The following is a 19,379-nucleotide window of genomic DNA, read 5'->3' as shown; positions in this document are numbered from 1 at the left end:
CACCAAAGAGCAGTCTAGCGGCACAGCGGGGCAAATAAAACGAATGCAGAGGCAGCAGTGTCCAATTGATTAACAGACAAGGCACAGGCAGCAATGTTAATTAATTAAGTAGCCAAAGAGCAGTCTAGCGACACGGCGGGGCAAATAAAACGAATGCAGAGGCAGCAGTGTCCAATTGATTAACAGACAAGGCACCAGCAGCAATGTTATTTAATTAAGTAGCCAAAGAGCAGTCTAGCAGCACGGCGGGGCAAATATATCGAATGTAGAGGCAGTAATGTCCAATTGATAAATAGGCAAGGCACAGGCACAAGCAGTGCGAGCAGCGCTACGATACCAGGTTAGGATTGGCAGCAACGAGGGGAGCGACCTCCTTCGAGGGTCTCAGGATGGTCACAGCGCTTCGTGCGCTGGAACGGGCTGAATGCTTACAGTGGGAGGGAGGATGAGCTGGGAGGCGGGGAGCGGGGCGGAGAGCCGGGCTGGGGGTCACCACAACAACAACAAGATGGCTGCAAGCCAAAAGGCGACCGAGACGAGCTAGGGGCACAGGTCAAGTAATGGCGGTCAAAAACACCAGTGGGATCGGCGTAATCAGGCACGGTTTTGTAAGCAGGCACAGGCAGCAATGTGAAATACTTAAATCACCAAAGAGCAGTCTAGCGGCACAGCGGGGCAAATAAAACAAATGCAGAGGCAGCAGTGTCCAATTGATTAACAGACAAGGCACAGGCAGCAATGTTAATTAATTAAGTAGCCAAAGAGCAGTCTAGTGACACGGCGGGGCAAATAAAACGAATGCAGAGGCAGCAGTGTCCAATTGATTAACAGACAAGGCACAGGCAGCAATGTTAACTAAAGTGTGCATGATGGTTTGGCCAGCCGTCTTGGCGCTCAGACCAATCACAAAGATGCTGTCATGGTGAGGTTGGAAAAAGCAATAGCATTCTGGAAGACATTGGGGTTGTAATAAGTTCAAAAGGAATTTTGTAGCTTACGTTTTCAACCTGTGAATGCTGTGACATTGAATATAGTAGAGTTGGAAAGGTGGCCTCGTGCTTCTGAGGGGGAGAGGAGTAACAAATAGCATTTACTTACACCACATAGATGACAGAAGTAAAAGTACAAGGTATGAGGGGGTAACTTTAAACATGATTTATGGGATTCTTTCAAAAAAATATCTATGTAGGCTCACTGTAGGAAAGTATGATCTGCTTTTATGGTTATCCCCACTTTTTGCCTGGTGCTGTGCTGTTTCTGGCTAGTCTGGCTGGGATCCTACTAACCAGGACCCCAGTCTCTGTGCTTTCTCCCCTAAATTGGTATGGTAAGTACTTAGGTACATCCAAGATTGGATACGGGTGTACCCTTATCAGTCCCTAGAATATGGGACTAAGGTACCAATGGCACAGGTAGACCCGGGGTCCCACTTGGGCTGAAACATGCATTTTGCCACCCATGAGGGACCACTCAAACTGTAATTACAGTCCTGCCATTGCAGCCTGTGTAAGCTGGTGCTAGCACCACTTACGAAAGATATAGGTTTCCCTATATCTAAGGTCACTGCACTTAAATCCTATAAGTCACTCCTAAAGCAGGCATTTCCAATCCTTAAGGCAGTGTGCTCGGTTCTAAGTATGAGGGTGCCCCTGCATGAGCAGGACACCCCTACAGCCTTCGGAGTCCATTCTCCTGGGTTGTAAGTGCGACGGCCATATAACATATAGAGCGGCACCACATCATTACGCGATGACCATCTCGAAACTGGCTGGAACAAACCCTAACATGTTTGGTATCAAACATGTTGGAATCATACCCCGACACCATTAACGGTGTGGGAGGTATGATTCCGTGCAATGTAAAGTTCCTCTGGGAGGCCCTCAGTGCTCCCAGTACCAGTCTTCTAGACCCAGACAGCACAACATGGCTACTGCCGACTAGAGACATGATTCTGCCCTCCTGCTGCTGAGCCAAGCTCGAGCAGGGGAAGGCAGCACAATAGGTATCCTGTCACAGGGAGGTGTGACAACCTCCCAGACAGGGTTTAGTGTATTGGGGCCTAGTGGGAGCGCTTGCCAGCACCACTCAGTCTGCTGAAAGGGCACATTTGGTGCCCTCCTTGCATAGTTCAGTTCAAACTAGCTCAGGGAGCCATTGGCTCCCACGCTGGCGTGAAACTGGACAAAGGACATTGGAGTATCCGCTCCACAGTCCAACTCTTCCCCTGGGAGGAAACCATGAATCATCCCATCCCCTTTCCTTAGTGTACTTAAGGGCTTACCTGAGGGTGAGTCCTTAGATTCATCTTGGGACAAGATTCATTTCAAGACACACTTCATCTTCGACCGTCTGGGCACTCTGGACTTCACTGGATGTCGCTCTGGGCATCAAGGCTGCAACTGGAAAGATTCCTGTTATTCCTGATCTCGTCACCCTGCTCGTTTGCTGCAACATCAGTGCCTGTGCTCAATACAGAAACCTTCCAAAGCTTGTGGGCATCCAAGTCACCTGAAGGAATCTCCCTTGAAGTATCCTCTCACCGGGTTTGAGGCCAGTATGCCTTGTCAGAGCCGCAGGAACTGAACCCCTGTGCACCGCATCCACTTGCCGTTGCAAAGGCCTGTTGGCTTCCTTCCATCAAGATCTTTGGGCTCCAAGTAGCCCCCACCTCAAGCATCTCATGTGACCAAGATATTCATCCTCACCACATCACTTGCACTATGGGCCTGCAACTTTGGTGAGCTGCTCGAAGTCCTCTTGCGACTCCAGTGCCTCCAGCCTGTGGGTCCTGTTGAGGCCCCCCTTTGATTTCTGTGGGCTCCCCTGATTGCTCAGGGACTGCCCTGACTCCCCTGCTTGTGGTGAGTCACCTGGACCTTGCTGGTCCCGACACTGCGCCTTCTTCACTTTCCACGTTGTTTGCCGTTGCCAAGGCTTGTTGCTGCTCCCGACGGACACGCCGACCCCTCAAATCTCGACATCCGATGTTGGACAGCTCGTGAACAATTCTTGGTCTTCCACAGCGTCGCCTGGTCCTCACAGCTGCAGCTCCAAGGTCACCATCATCTCTCCTGCAGCACCCAATATTGGTGGGCATTCATCCTACGTGCTCCCTGGTCACTCTTGAGTGGCCTAGACTCTGTCCCCACTGCTTGCAGGTACTCTTTACCTCGAATCCACCTTGAGATTCCACCAGAGACTTTCACCTTCTCTAGCAGTGGCATCTTCCTGTTTGAGTTGGACGATGGTTTCCAACACCAGTTCACACCTATACACCCAGCTTCCCTGGTGTAGGCATCCTGGTTCCTAGGGTATCCACGGGGGGGGTGGCTCTCCAACCTCTTGTCTTCCACAGGGTTTATTAAGGGTCCGCTGGGAAGGATCCTTCTTTAAAATTGCAACCGTACTGTGTACTGAAAATGCTGTTGTGTTCCCACACTGCACATGACCTCAGTGGGGCTACTAGATACTCACCTTGGGTGGTTCCTTGGGTCCCCAGCACTTCCATGTCCTCTGGGGATAGTTTTGACTTGAGTCGTGATTCGCATACCACATGTTGATATTAACAGATAGGGGGACAGGGATATAGTTTACCAAGTGCATCCTGCCTTTAAGATTTTAACCCTGCTAAGGAGGGCCCATAATGAAATTAGGAGTGTACCTCCTTAGACAGTTTTATTCATCACTTTTTCTGCACATTGTTGGATCCCTTTTTGAGTCAGTTTCGTTATATGAAAAAAAAACAGCGCTCCAACCTTAGCGTTGGTCTGCTTCAGGGTGTGTTAGCAGCCCTATGATGAACCATGCCACTAACTAGTGGGTGAGGGCAATCTTAAGAAACCAAAGGGTTTCCCAGGAATATTCCTCTCTCTCCTCTCATATGGGATATATCACTTTCCCTTTGTGTGTGTGTTAAGAGATTTGGATGGGAGGACGAGGGAAGGTTAGAAAGTTTTGCCCCTTCCACACTGTGTGTATATGTACATGCATGGTCTCAGACTTAGGAACTGCTTCAGATCTTAGTGGAAAGGTTACTCCATCAGAATGGGAAGGAATATCCCATCCGCTGAAATATAAAGCCATTATATCCTATAGTATTTATATTTCGGCGGACGGGATATCCGTCACTGTTGTGATGGTGTAACCCAGCCGCCAAGCTTTAACTCAGGCCCTTAATCTTTTGACCTTAACTATTAGTTGCGACTGGGAGATAGTAAGGCTCCTCAGTACTATCTCCTTTTACCCTCTTGTGCTCAAGTATGTTGCTCAGAGCAGCTAGAGTCGGTTCGAAATGCTCACTAATGAGATGAGGCCATTGCTTTCAAATAGCTTTTTGTGTGCAACACGTTTTGCATATTTGCACATTCTATGCTTGCATAATAAAACTCATTAACTGATGTAATTGAAAATCTAACAGAATGTTTTTTGAAAAATAATCCATACTTACCAAACCACAATGGTATAATTTAGTGCAAGGATGAAAAGAGCAAACGCGTAATGCCAGCAAAAGCACATTGTAACAAACATCACATTATTGTGGTCCATCTGGTCCCATTCAGGGCCTCCGCCAGGAGGAAACAATACAAAGCCAATCTATAAAAAATGAGATGGACAATTTAAAAACATATATAGGTATAGCAATTTTTAAAGAAAATTGTAATACAGTCCTTCCGCATATTAGCTTTTCAACACTAATGTCTTGTGAATACACAGTTATAAAATTAACTAAAGACCTCTAGCAGGTATGTTTATGACACATTTAGCTGCTATAGATTATCTTGCATGGCACAAAGCTCAGTAAAGTGCATTTATTTTTTTAACCTTTTTACAGCTACTTGTTATAATAAATCTCCTCGATCGTCGATTATCTAAGCGGCTTTATTCACCATCACATTTCAGTCATAGATTGAATGTTGGTAACGGACCAGCAGCCCTCCAGACCTCAATGCTGCGTGCCTCTTCCCGCCCACCCTATTTCCGCCTGCCCTTCAAATACTGCTTGCGGCCCCCGCTCCGCGGGAGCCGCTCGTAGCAGTGGGCTGTTGGTGTAGCTGCAGGCTGTTCCTTGGCGCTTTACCTGCGGGCTGAATCCGGGTTGGGACTGCGAGGGCCAGCAGCCCTCTAGACCTCAACGCTGCGTGCCTCTTCCCGCCCACCCTCCTCCCGCCTGCTCTTCAAATACTGCTCGCGCCCCCCGCTCCGCAGGAGCCGCTTGTAGCAGTGGACTGTTGGTGTAACTGCGGCTGTTCCTTGGCGCTTTACCTGCGGGCTGAATCCGGGTTGAGACTGCGAAGACCAGCAGCCCTCTAGACCTCAACGCTGCGTGCCTCTTCCCGCTCACCCTCATCCCGCCTGCTCTTCAAATACTGCTCGCGGACCACGCTCCGCGAGTGGCGCTCGTAGCAGTGGAGTGTTGGTGTAACTGCGGGCTGTTCCTTGGCGCTTTACCTGCGGGCTGAATCCGGGTTGGGACTGCGAGGACCAGCAGCCCTCTAGTCCTCAACGCTGCATGCCTCTTCCCGCCCACCCTCTTCCCGTATATATAAATTTACTCACGCCTACCGCTGCGCGGGACGCGCCGGGCGAAGCCCGGGCCAATGGCGGGCCCGTTTTAGCCTGTTCTAGACCGAGAAAGACCTGTCCGTGCCTTTTTCTGTATATTTTGCCATAGGATCATTGCGATTAACTTGACAAAATAATAGGTGCTGTCCAGAGGCTCTTAAAAGCAACATGTCTACACACGAGAGTAGGAGTAAAGCCGCAACAGCAGGGACGCTATTAACTGGTACATTAGATAATTTTATAACACAAGCTAACTCTGTAATAGATCAAGGGATAATCTTGATGGATCGCCGGCGGTCACAAGATTTGGCCATGGCTAAAAGATCTTCCATTGGTCATTTCGCTACAGCTCGCACACCTGAGCACACCACAAGAGCCAATTCCATTGAGGTTCAAGTACTTTTGCATAGCCCACTGAGCCCCCATAAACAGCCCCATTCCTTATTCACGACGAATCCTCATTCACCAGCAGTACTAGAGGCTGCTCCAGCTTTAGTAAGGGCTAACTCACCAGAGATTTTAAATACCAGGCAGCTAAGGGAGAGACGTGAGGGTGCAATACCAAAGAGGAAGCGGGCTAATGACAGTGCTATCGGAGGCAGAAAGCCTAAAATTCCCAAGGGCTCGGCCAAGAGCGATATATTTACCAAGCAAAAGGGGCATGACACCTTGAATACCCCGTCTAGGCCTGCCCTCCCATCTCCGGATATACTAAGTCAAGACTCCGTTTCCGGAGGCGATGTAAATATAGCGGGCAGAATCGATGAAGAAGATGATCCCTTGATTGAAAAACTGGGGGCCCTTTTAAAATCCTCGCTCAAACCATTGGAATCTAAACTGTCGAGCATTGAGAAACAACTTTCCCAGTTGGAACTGACTACTAGGGGTCTATCAGAAAGTATGAAGTTAAAGACGTTACATCACCCTAATGCCCGGTTAAGCACTGCACCCGATGTACAAATAATTCATAACACTCCGTCCCCTGCCCGGCAAATTAATTTAATTACTTCTAATGCACAAACGATAAAATCCCCGGCAGAACTATCTAGACCCACCCAGTCTTCTGCTAAAATAACCCAAGCTCCTAAAGCCCTCTATAAGGAGTCTGCGGGGGTCTTGCCAGTTGGAACACAACAAGGGGGATTAAATTTCAACTTACCACTAGAAACCTGTCCATACCTGGTTGTATTGACTGGAGTCCCAGAATTAAATGACCACACTCAGGAATACTTTATGTCCCTGAAGAACAAAGTGATACATTGGCTCAATAGAAACTGACCCTTACCCCCACACATCACGAGCGAAATACTTATGGTACGCAGAACTGCATGGTTGGGCAACTCTACAAAGACTATCCCAGGTGATTGCGAGCAGGTAAACTTTAGAGATCCACGCACGGTGGACTATATTTGTACCTGGAGAAATCAAAATATCAGTCCACCGATAGAACCTCGACCCCTTTCATTCTTCTATCCACTAACTAACCTACCTGACCATGGAGGCGCTTGGACACAGATTGCACACCACGCTCGGGGTGGGATGGGAAATGTAGGGCATGATTCATTTAATGATTGGAGAGACATACCCATCCATAACAGGTTCAGCAGCCTAGAAATGGTGGACTGACTTCAGTTGATTAAAGAAAACATATTAAGTACTGAAGAGGGGCTTGGATATCATTATCCCTTAAAGACGAGCAACTCAATAGAGAAAACAGATTGAGTAGGTAATATTGGCCAGGGAACTCAAAATACATTTTTTGTAATAGGTGAAGGGGCTTCGAGGTGTCACCCCAATATTCATGAGCACACTGTAGGTAACCCTGGTAACTCGATGGCTTTACTTTCAGTAGCGGACCGAGCAAAAGCTGTAATAGACCAACAACAGGGCCCAAGGAGATCCGCTGCACTTCCTATTGCGGGGCATTAGTTCTGCTCCCTCTATGAGGGATGAGGCCCCAAGTAAGATCTCAGATAAGGGCGACACATTTATATTTCTCGCCTGGAACATAGCGGGACTTTTCAACAAGCTTAAGGATCCAGCGTTCTTTCCCTTTATTAACAATTATTCCATTATTTGTCTACAGGAGTGCTGGGAGCGGGTTGCTATCCATATAAATGGTTTTCAAAGTTTTTATACTCCCGCTAAGTTATCAACGAGGGGCAGAAATTTGGGCGGTCTCTGCATCTACATATCAAATACTGTAAATGCGAAGGTTAAAAAACAGAATATGGGGTTGCATTACTATCAGTTCTTGCTACTTAAAGTGGGAGGAAATTAACTTATAAACTTGATAAATCTCTATAACAATATCCTAAAGGTAGAATTAACCTATGTTCTTGATGAACTTTCACAAAGTATCCAAAACCCACATGAAGATAGTTCGGTGAGGAACTGTGTCGTATGGATGGGGGATTTTAATTGTCATCTATGTCCACATAGTCATTCAGGTGTTTGTGGGATAGATAACCTTAAAGGCGAGCCTTGTACCCACTTTGTACACACTATCACTGGGAACTTTTATAATACATTACTATTCCAGCAGGAATTGGGGTATGCTAACGAAATATGCAACCCACAGGTGGAGTTTACACCTACTTTTAATGGTAGGGGGTGTACTTTAGTGATTGACTTTGCTTTGGTATCTAACAGTCACTCTTGCAATGTTCTGGACTTTAAAACAGGTGACATTGCAATAAGTGATCATTTCCCTATTAGGTTTTCCTAACTCTCACTTAAAAAAATAGTAGGGATAACAATTTAATTGATAATCTATATAGTTACAGGTTAACTTTAGCAAAACTAAACGGTTATACAATAAAATAGAACAAAGTAGAGCCCACCACCTTCCTTGAAAATTTAATAAAAAATAAGTACACTGATTATATGACCTGCCTATCAGAAAATCATGACTGTGTTTTAGTTCTCTCGGCATTTCGTAGTATATCTGAAGAAATTTGCAAAGCCCTCTTAGGAACTCGGAGTAAGAGCCCAAGTACTAAGGCGGAGGGTTGGTTCGATGTAGAATGCAGTAAAGCACACACAGCTCTAAAGAAAACACTCAAAAGAGAACCGAAAAACGTTTCAGAGATAAGAAAGGCAAGAGCCATTTATTATCGTACTATTAAAAATCGGAAGAAGGAACTTAAGCACGATGCGTGGCGAGCTTTACATCAAGCCTGCATCTTGAAAGATAATATTGGATTTTGGAAGGCAGTGAATGCACCTTTCTTTGTGGACAGGAAAGAAGACACCATAGAGATGGCCATAGATGAAGGCACCTGGGTAAATCACTTCACTGAATTATATAAAGAAGATGATTTAGTAGGGAGTGGGCAAGTTGAAGTACCAGGGATGGCAGAGATTAATTCGCAGGGTCTGTTCCCTCTAGACATTGTCTTCAGGTTGTCGGAAGTCGAAGCAGCTATTGAGGAAAGTGCGGCAGGAAAAGCCCCAGGACCAGATGGGGTCCCTGTTGATATTTATAAGACCAATATTAAACTATGGGCACCCCTTCTGACTAATGTCCTAAACAGTAGCAACAAAACAGGGTTCCTACTCACATGGCAAGAGGCCATAGTGGTCCCAATCTTTAAAAAAGGGGACCGAAACGACCCTAAATGTTATAGGCCAATTTCATTATTGGATTCCCTGATGAAAGTGGCAGGAAGAGTCATTTTAAACAGATTGCAGACATGGACAGAAGATACAGGCGTCCTTTCCAAATTTCAGTATGGTTTTATAAGGGGTTAGGCACCGTGGAACAAGGGTTAAATCTGCCAATAATCATAGGTAAATATGTGGTTGCAAAAAAGGGCAACTTATTTTTAACATTCGTCAACTTAAGTTCGGCTTTTGATTGCCTGAACCACGACATCCTATGGGATACCCTGTCACAACTAGGTATTGAACCTAATATGTTGAACTTTATTAAAGAGCTATATCGGGGGCTGGTGCAAAAGTACGATTTGGAACCACGGGTGAATGTACATCTAATTGCCCTATAAAAAAAGGGGTCCGTCAGGGTTGAATACTCGCCCCTTTTTTATTTAATCTTTATATAAATAGCGTGGCAACCCATCTTATGAGAGAAAAACAGGACGTCCACCAAATCGGAGGCTGCTCTGCCCCCATTCTACTTTACGCAGATGATGCAGTACTTATGGCCAGAACCCAAAGGGGCCTCCAGAGAGCGCTTATTACCTTTTCAGATTATTTGGGCTCCAGAGGTTTAAAAATCAATATTGGTAAAACGTTTACTATGTGCTGCACAACAAAGAGAAATGTCCAGTGCAACATTTTTTTAGAAAATTCTAAGATAGAATTAACTAATACCTTCTCCTACTTGGGGATTAGTTTTAATAAGAAGGGGACATGGTCATCAGCCGCCAATACGAGGAAATTAGCTTTTTCCCGCGCAATTGGGGCGGTACGACAATTTGCAATTAAATTGGGGGGTCGACCAGTACACATTTTGGTGGACATTTATAAATCAAAATGCGTGTCTACCGTAACATATGGAGCTGGATTATGGGGGATTGCAGACACCAGTGATATTCAATCCTGTGAAAATGCTTTCCTTCGGTACTTATTGGCTGTTCCCAGGTCAACCTCTACATATATATGCCATAAAGAACTAGGCATGGTCTATGTTACTGACCTCATAAAAACGAGTCCTGTTCTGCTGTGGCATAAGATATGGACCTTGGATGAAACTGAACTGAATAGGGATATCATCCTGGACTGTCTTAAGCTTCAGGGAGCCCTAAAAATTGAATGGTTTAAATATGTGAAGGATTTCTTAAAAGAGATTGGACACCCCGAATATTTCGACTCCTCGACTTCTCTAGCAACAATTTCAAGAAAAAAGTTGAAAGAAATCTGTCTCCTTTTGCTAGAGAATAAACGATGGCAGCTAGAGGGTAAAAAGGTTTCTGTTCAGGAGAATCGAATAATTTTGCAGGGACAGGGTATCCAGCATTATCTAACTCTTACCCATAGTAGTTATACTCGGATGCTACTAACACGTTTTAGGGGGGGAAGCTTCTTCAGATTAATTACATTTCCTGAAGCCAACACTTGGACAATAATTTTTACCCTGTGCCCCTGTGACGATATATCACAACAGTCAACGATACATTGCATCTTGTTTTGTAAATTTTACTCGGTGCCTAGGAAAAAATATCTAAGTTTTCTTTTGAAAAAATGGGGCCTGAGACAATATAGACCTGCCTTATTGAAACTCCAAATGTTAGAGGATGTGTGGTCCATGTATCTAGTGTCAATGTTTTTAAAAAGCGTAATTAGATGCAGATTAACAATGAATGGAACGTTTTTTATATACAGAATTGCACTTTGGTACCTTTGAACTGCTGTGTCTCAAATGAATTTTACCTCATTTTCAATCTTTAATAATGATTACTTTCTAAATGTTTTAATTGTGTATTATCTGTGCTTTTATGATTTTTTAAATTGAAATCGAATACAGCTATCTTTGACTAACTGACAGTTAAGGAGTAGGAAGATTCCAAATTCACAGCTGAGGGGGGAGAGGGGGGGGGGGAGAAAGAGAGATGCCAAATAGCGAGAGGGAAAACGGTTACAACACACTTCCTTGCTTAGAAAGGAAAAGTAAATGTTTTACATCACATGTAAAAAGTAACAACATTGCTTTTTTTTTTTTTATTTTTTTTTATTGAAAGTTCATGACGATAGCATATCAAATACATAGGAGAAGACACACACTGAAGAAAACAATTACCATATAAATATACATACATAAATATAAATATGCATGACAGATTTTCAACTTATCATAAGGATGTTCGAGTAGATTAAAACCATTAATATAAGGAAGACATACAGGAAATATATTAAGATCGAGAGGGAAATATCTATGTGAATGTGAGAGAAAAAAACAAAAACAAAAAAAAAACAAAAAAAAAAACACTATAAGCCCCGGGTTTTTGACCGCCTCCATAATGCCACGGGCAGCCAGAGCCTTAGTCCCATATCCCTGGATTTCACTCCCTTCAGTGCATACAGCTCTGATTCTATGTTATGGATCCCGAGTAACCTACACATCCACATCTGAAAGGTTGGAGCCTCGGTGTCCTTCCATGCAGCAGCGATTAATATTCTGAAAACTGCTGTAGCTATAAAAACAAGTGCCTCCGACTCTGTGCTCAAACCCAATTTGGCGTCAACCCCAATTATTAAAAGTGTAGGGGATAGGTCAATCCTGACATCTAGCAGCCCCTCTAAAAACTTTACAATTTCGTTTTTAATTGGCCCTAATTTCACACAACCACAAAACATGTGAAGCAGATCAGCAGGGCCCTTACCACATCTAGGGCAGTTGTTATCTGCTCTCTTACCCCAGTCAAACAGTTTTGCCGGTGTGTGATATAAGTTAAATAGAGTTTTAAAATGCTGCGCTCTTAGGTTTGAAGATCGTAGAAACCTTTTATCCATAAATATGGCTCTGTCTAGATCGATATCGGGGTTACTCAATTTCCCAGCCCAGATAGCCTCTGTCTTAAGCATGTCATCTGACATTGTCCCCAGGAATAGTGTATAAATTTTCCTTATGCGCCGGCCACCTCCCTTCATATAATCTAAAAGTGTGCATTCTTTAGATACATCTATGATGGGTCTCTTGGATCTAATTGTCTTAGTCAATTGTATGTATTTAAACTCTTGGGAGCCTTGAAGTGCATACCGTGACATCAGGAGATCGAGGGGCCTTAGAGCATCCTTTTCCATCACTTGGCCCAATGTGGTGATTCCCTGTCTTTCCCAATGTCTCCAGGACCCATCTGTACTTAAGTGAGGGAATAGCCCTGAGTTCCAGAGTGGGGTATGCTTGTTAAACTTCGGAATGCTCTGGTTCTTCTGTATTGCCAGCCATACCGCCCGGATATCTTCCAATATTTTATACCCTGGGGACTTGAAGAAACGTTTATCAAATTTCCTTAACAGTACCCCATGAGCTTCATTCCCTAATACTAACTTGTATATGGATGGAATACCGCATTGGCAGTGTATCATATTAGCAGGGAAGAAAAGTATAGCCATATCTGTAAGGAGACAAGACCAATGGTAAAATTTTAGATTAGGTATACCCAATCCGCCCTGTTCCTGAGGTAGAGACATAAATTTGATCGATCTCCTCACCTTGCCATATTGCCAGACAAAGTTCATAAAGATTGCCTCCATTTCCCTAATCAAAGTATCATCGATTTTAAAGGGGATAGACCTAAATTTATATAATATTTTTGGGAACATTGTCATTTTAATGACATTGGCCCTGCCTATAATTGATAAATGAAGAGTATCAATTCGCTTTAGATCCTCTTTCATTTTACTCAATAATGGTGAGAAATTATCTTTGATAATTTCCTGTGTTTGGGCATTAATTGTGATTCCCAAATAAACAACTGAGTCAACATATCTATCATCCAATTTGGCTGTTTTACTTGAACATAATACCTGTGTTTTTGCCACATTTAATCTATAGCCAGAAGCACTCCCAAAATCAGAGGTGATGTTAATTAGTTCCCTCATAGCTCTAGCAGGATCCACAGTGGTGATGGCTATGTCATCCGCGTATGCGAGGATTTCGGTTTCTAGTCCGTTGGTGATAATTGGTTTTATGTTAATATTGCCCATAATGTGGCAAATCAGGGGGTCAATATACAGTGCAAATAGGATAGGCGAGCACGGGCACCCTTGTCTAGTCCCTCTTGAAATATGGATCGGCTTAGAGCCCTCACCCATTAGCTGGATACTTGCTGTTGGAGTGTAATACATGGCCTTAATTGCCTGCAGAAATCGGGGGCCAAATCCTCTGCCCTCCATCACTTCCCAAAGAAAGCTCCACTTAACCCGATCAAACGCCTTCTCGGCATCGAGGAGGATCATCGCGATTCCCCCCCCCCTCCCTCTCCCCAGCATGCATATCAAACAGAGTTATAGCTCTTTTTATATGGTCGGTGGTACCCCTTCCGGGAATGAAGCCGTGCTGCCAGGGAGAGACGAGGCCCGCGATGATCCTCCCCATCCGAGAGGCCAGTATTTTAGCGTAGAGTTTATTATCACTATTTATTAATGATATAGGCCGATAAGAACCTGGGCTCTCCTTGGGTTTGCCTTTTTTGTGAAAGACCACAATATTGGTTTTAGTCCAGGATTCTGGTATATTGCCTGTATTAATAACCCCGTTAAATAGATCTAATAGGAGGGGGGCCGTTTCTTCGCTCAGGCATTTGTAGACTTCCAAGGGTATAAGATCTGGCCCTGCTGCCTTTCCTGCTGATAGATCTTTCAGAGCCTGCAGGAGCTCCTCCATAGTGATATCCTGTTCTAAGGATTCCCTCTCATTGGGCGACAAATTGGTATCTGTGTCCAGCCAGTTCATACCCGGGTAGGTTGTATCTGCCTCCTCCTTATAGAGAACCTGATAGAATCGCCTAAAAACCTCTACAATTTCTGTTGGCTTTTTATAGGTCTGCTCACCATCTTTAATTTCAGTAATGATATTTTTTGAAGTGGCTTGTCTTATCCGAAGGGCTAGGGCCCTGCCTGCATTCTCACCTGTTTCATACATACCCAGTCTGCGAGTCTGATATTCTGCTGCAGCTTTCTTTGCTAATTGCCGCTGAATATCTGCTTTTATGGTATTTAAGCTATCTAGGCTCTGAGACCCCTGGCTCCCACTGCATACATCTCTCCTATGTTGTTCCTCGGCCTTCGCCAACCTAGCCAAATGACACTCCCTGTCTTCCTTGATATTTTTCCATAACCGTGCAGAAAAGCTAATAGTCTCCCCTCTTAAACCAGCCTTGAAACTATCCCAAACCATGCCACGGGAAGCACTGTATCTATTGGCGTCAAAGAAAGATTGGGACCACCCCTTTATATGTGCGATATATTTACGATCTACTAGAAGTTTTCTATCAAAAGACCACGGTCTCATTTTTTCCCTTGGTTTAGTAATAGACATATTCAAAACAAGTGGATTGTGATCCGAAATTAGCTTTGGGAGCATTGAGATTTCAACATTGCTAAGTTGTGTGGCTGATACTAAAAAATAGTCCAGTTTTGTATATTTATTGAATGGGTGTGAAAAATATGTGAACCCAGGTTCGCCTTTCTTTAGATTACCCCAAACGTCCTTCAGGCCATAAGAATGAATTATAGAGGAGACCGCCCTGAATACCCGGGGCTTTCGACCATTATATAGGGTGTTGCCTGTAAAGTCTGCTGAGATATTGAGGTCCCCGCAGAATACCAAAGGTGTTGGCCAGTTAGTAAGCTCCCTTTCCACATAATCCATCACCCCTGGTTCGTCCAGATTGGAACCATACACTGAACAGAGAGTGATACCTAATTTCAATTCACATATAGCCCATCTTCCAAACGGGTCAGCTTTTGATTTTTTAACCCCACCCAATCCAGCCCGGCCTATGATGGCTACCCCCCTTACAGTTGAGGTCTGTGAGGAACAAGACAATATTTCATATCCCCTTATGTTTAACCAATGTTTCTTTTTCCATGGCAGGTGAGTCTCTTGTAAGCAGACAATATCGGGCCTTATCAGTTTAACATACTCCTCGAACTTTTCCCTCTTTTTCCAGTCGTTCAGTCCACCTATATTAAGGCTAATTATCTTAATCCTTGACATAGCCCTGGAGAGAAACCAGCCAACAAACTAACCAGTCATAATTTATTCTGTAGCTAGTAGTGACAGGTGTAGCCACTTTTAACATCTCCAATATATCAAAAAACATATTCATTGCATGAACATATTCATTGCATGAACATATTCATTGCTTTACTAGAGAGTATGAAACTGTTATTATCTTAAATTCTGCAACAATATAAGTTATACATAACAAATTTACTATGTGCATTGCAGATGGGCGATAATGTGTATAACTCCACAAAGAGACTAAGACAGAACAAATGCTCCTAAGAATTACTTCATAATGAATTCTTTATGCCACTTTAGTTCCAAACTTTTACTCTTAGAGTGTTGGCTGCATTTTTCATCTACAGTCTCTGGGATAGGTTCCTTCTGTGATTGGGTATGCCCCTTACCAGGATTACACATGACAATCTTGTCCATTCCCCACACTTGACCATTTTCTAGAGTTACAACGTTTCTAACCACATGGTCAATTTTCACAAGTGATGAGAATCTGCTCCCACTCACCCATCTCTCTTTAGGCATGTTAACGCAAACCTAATTTCTTTTACGGAAGTTAGGTTCTTACACACACACTTCATCCTGTCGTTTCTGTTCTTGTACCTGTTCTGACGAGAAAATATTATTTCTGCAACTTCAGATCTTTTCACACTTACTGACTTCGTTCTGTTTACCCATGAATCCATGATTTTATCATGCAGAATCCAACTCTTCAGAGATACAAAAGGGAAACTCCTGTATTGCTGTTAGGTGTAGTATTATACATCCAAAGGGTTTCTTGCAAACCTCTATTTGCCAGCACATTCAACATTTCAGCTCTTTGCAAACACTCTTTTACCATATGGTTCATCCTTTACACTAATCCATTCGCACATGGGCAATAAAGAGCTGTTTTGAAATGTTTGAAAGATCACGCCTCCAGAAACTCCTTTGTAGGAAGCTGGCTCTTTATACGATATACCAATAATTGATTATCTTGTGTATCCACGCCAGTAATTCATTAAAATCCGCCTAAATCCTCGATCGCACAGAGCACATCAGCCATCCCGGAGGCCGGAAAGAACATGCGCCTCATCCGGAGCAAAACAACGCCTGCACCTGGTCGGCACATCGTGGGTTGTGGCCGACCGGAGTGCGGCGCGAATCCCGGCCTGCTCGGGCTGGTGCCCACCCGGTGTCGTGCATCCATGATCCGGTGGAAGGCCCCGGGGCCAAGGCGGGGGCTAATCGAACCCCGTGAAGGTGAGGTGGGGCCGCAAAAGATTGGCGTCAGGGGGATGCTCCCCAATTCCGAACTTGATCCGATTTATGGCAGGCCCGTGGTTGATCGGACCCGTCCCGCTGCAGGAGCGGTCGTGCCCAGGAGTCCTAGGCTGCACATGCTACGTGGCGCACCTTCCTCGCCTGGACTGGGCCGTCCCACACCATACAGCTCCCAGGGTGCAGGGGCCCACTTGATGCAACAGCTGCTTTGGCGGGGCCAGGTCCCAGGAGACACGTGGCAGTACCACGCCTGGCCTAGCACAGCCCAGCTGTGGCTCACCTACACATGCCGGAATCCATCTGCCCCAGCATGCGAGGTCCATGCCCGGTGAGAGTGTGCCCCGGGCAGCAATATATCCAGGAGAGGGGAAATTGAACGACTTACCTGCGAGCCCACAGTCAATAAAGAGTGAGACCATGCCCCGCGGGGCGAACAGGGTGCCTTCTGGACCCACCATCAAGCCGCAAATCCTCATTTAGGGGCCCAGACAGAGACCCACAGAAGAGGCGCAGTAGGGCCCATACAGCGACAGGGGATGCGCTTGACCCCCTAGACCAGGAGTATTGAGCTTTGTGAGAGAGCGCTGCCTCACACATCTCTGCGGTGAGGCGATACCCCTGCGGCACCCCAGCAACAAAGACATATCTGAGGTGCAAGGACCCTGCGGGGTGGGCTGCGGGTCGGGGGTCTGGCGAGTCTGGTCCCGGTAGGGGGCCCACTTGACTGGCTGCGGAGGCAGTCAGGCTAGGCTTGGTGTGGCTTGTGGTCCTGGGTGGGCCGGAATTTGTGGGCCCAGGGCTTTGGTACTGTTCCCTGACAAGATTGAAGGGGTACGCTCGTGGTGACATCCTACGGATCTAACCGGATAAGCCGCAATACCCCCTGGACGTGAGATCCCCGCTGCCCCGAGACTGGGAAGACCTCCCTCTAACCAACATGGGCAAATACAAGCAGTGGGGTGCAGGCGCCAAACAGAGCACCCTGGATCACTATACTACGACCCCCAACAGCGTCACTGGGGGGGATACTGGTGGCTCGATACCTGACAAAGTGGTGCTCCTGGCGGCAATTACGGAGGCAAGGAATGCCCTTGACGCAAACATTGGCGCTGTGGGGACCGAGGTCTCCTTTCTACGGCAGGACCTCCAGAAGGCTGTAGACCACATCACTGAGGCAGATACACGCGTCTCGATGGTTGAAGATCACGTAATGACCCTGCAGAAGAAGGTAAGCAAACTCTCGGTGGTGGCGCAGAAGCTAGCCTCTCGGGTGGAAGATGCAGACGTAATATTCTGTACTTTATTGGCTTTCTGGAGGGCTGCAAGGGTTCCTCCATGGACCGTTTCATTACCCAATGGCTGAAAACCCTCCTGCCTGAGGACACATTATCTACCTGCTTTGTCATGGAAAGGGCGTATCGGGCACTAACAAAGAACCCCCTCCCCCCCCTGGCGAAAACACAAGAGCGCTGATCGCCAGGTTGCTGAATTATGCTGACCGGGACGCCATATTGCAGTTTTCTAGGACTCACAAAGAGAAACTACTGTTTGACTTGCACACTAATATGATTTACCCAGATTACACTCGGCTGCTGCAATGGCAACGCCAGTCCTTCATGGCGGCTCAACGCAGGCTTACAGACATCAATATACAATATATGCTACTGTACCCGGCCCGAATGCGCATCACCTGCAACTCTAAATCCTACTCGCCTTTGACCACTGTTAGAATCTGACTTCTCTCAGAGCTCAGAGCTCACAGAGCAATAGGCCGAAGAGGAACAATTCCAAAAGAAGGCATAGATCCGGATTCAACTGGTCCTCCTTGGCCCCAGAGGAAGCATCCTATCATGGGCCATGGACACCAACTCTCAGGCTGAAAATAGTTTGTTATCCTCCTGATATATCCTGCTCCGTGTGAACACTATGCTGGAGTGGATGCCTAGCCACAGGATCATCACGCCCCTAGACTTTCATGTTCATGTTCCATGGGAAGTTGGGGTACAATTGGAGGAGGTTCCGTAGGTCCCCCCGTTGGGGGCTTAGGGGTTCCTTCACCGCGACAGATGCTCCTCGTTTGTGGCCGTATCAAGGTGGGGGAAGGATATTGCTGAGATTGCAGTTTATCACTGTTATATTTATTACACGCATACAGATGCTACTCCATGACCTCACAATATCAGCCAAAAAGATTGCTCATATAAACGGTAGAAGACCACACAGACACTCTCTCCCCTACTCAGGGAATCGACCGTAGTATCCTGGAATATCAAAGGGCTGCTAAACAAAATTAAGAGAGATGTTGTCCTTCGCCAAGCCAAGAGATATGAAACAGACATCCTTCTCCTTCAGGAGACTCCACTGCTGGGTAATAAAGCTCCCTGCCTTGCCAGATTCAGATACCATACAATACACCTTTCCGGGTTCACTAGGGGATCCAGGGGAACCACCATCTTTATACACTGCTGCGTCCCTTTCGTCCACACTAAGCACTGGCTAGGTCCCGGGGGACGATACACCATTATATCGGGCATAATGCACGGGGATCAAGTCAACATAGGCAGCATATATGCCCCCACCCCCACTGGGAATTACCTTTATTGACACAATCACACAACCGTGAGGAGAACTTTACGAGGGCCTCACGCTGCTGGTTAGGGGCATGGACAGGCGGCGCGAGCCCAGACGGGAATCCCAGACAGGTAGAACCAAATTACACCTCCTGGCCACTACACTAGGATGGTCCGACACATGGCACGAGTATCATCCCTTTGAGCTGGGATACACAATTATGTCCGAAGTCCACAGATCGCTGTCCTGAGTATACTACGTATTCGCACCATGC

The 19,379-nt window shown here is 45.7% G+C and overlaps 1 protein-coding gene across 4 annotated transcripts in view; it reads right to left on the bottom strand.

The window, feature by feature from the left end:
• LOC144773050 (transmembrane protein 45A-like) overlaps nucleotides 1-19,379 on the bottom strand; it is a 489,234-nt gene that overhangs the window by 44,065 nt on the left and 425,790 nt on the right. For all 4 annotated transcript variants that reach the window (XM_078657835.1, XM_078657836.1, XM_078657834.1 and 1 more), the window contains exon 5: nucleotides 4,448-4,593. In XM_078657835.1, coding sequence (XP_078513961.1) covers nucleotides 4,448-4,593 — 146 coding nt within the window. The remainder of the gene's footprint in view (nucleotides 1-4,447; nucleotides 4,594-19,379) is intronic.

Source organism: Lissotriton helveticus, chromosome 8, assembly GCF_964261635.1.
Source record: "Lissotriton helveticus chromosome 8, aLisHel1.1, whole genome shotgun sequence".
NCBI classification, from domain to species: domain Eukaryota; kingdom Metazoa; phylum Chordata; class Amphibia; order Caudata; family Salamandridae; genus Lissotriton; species Lissotriton helveticus.
This window is presented reverse-complemented; position numbering and strand designations above follow the sequence as displayed.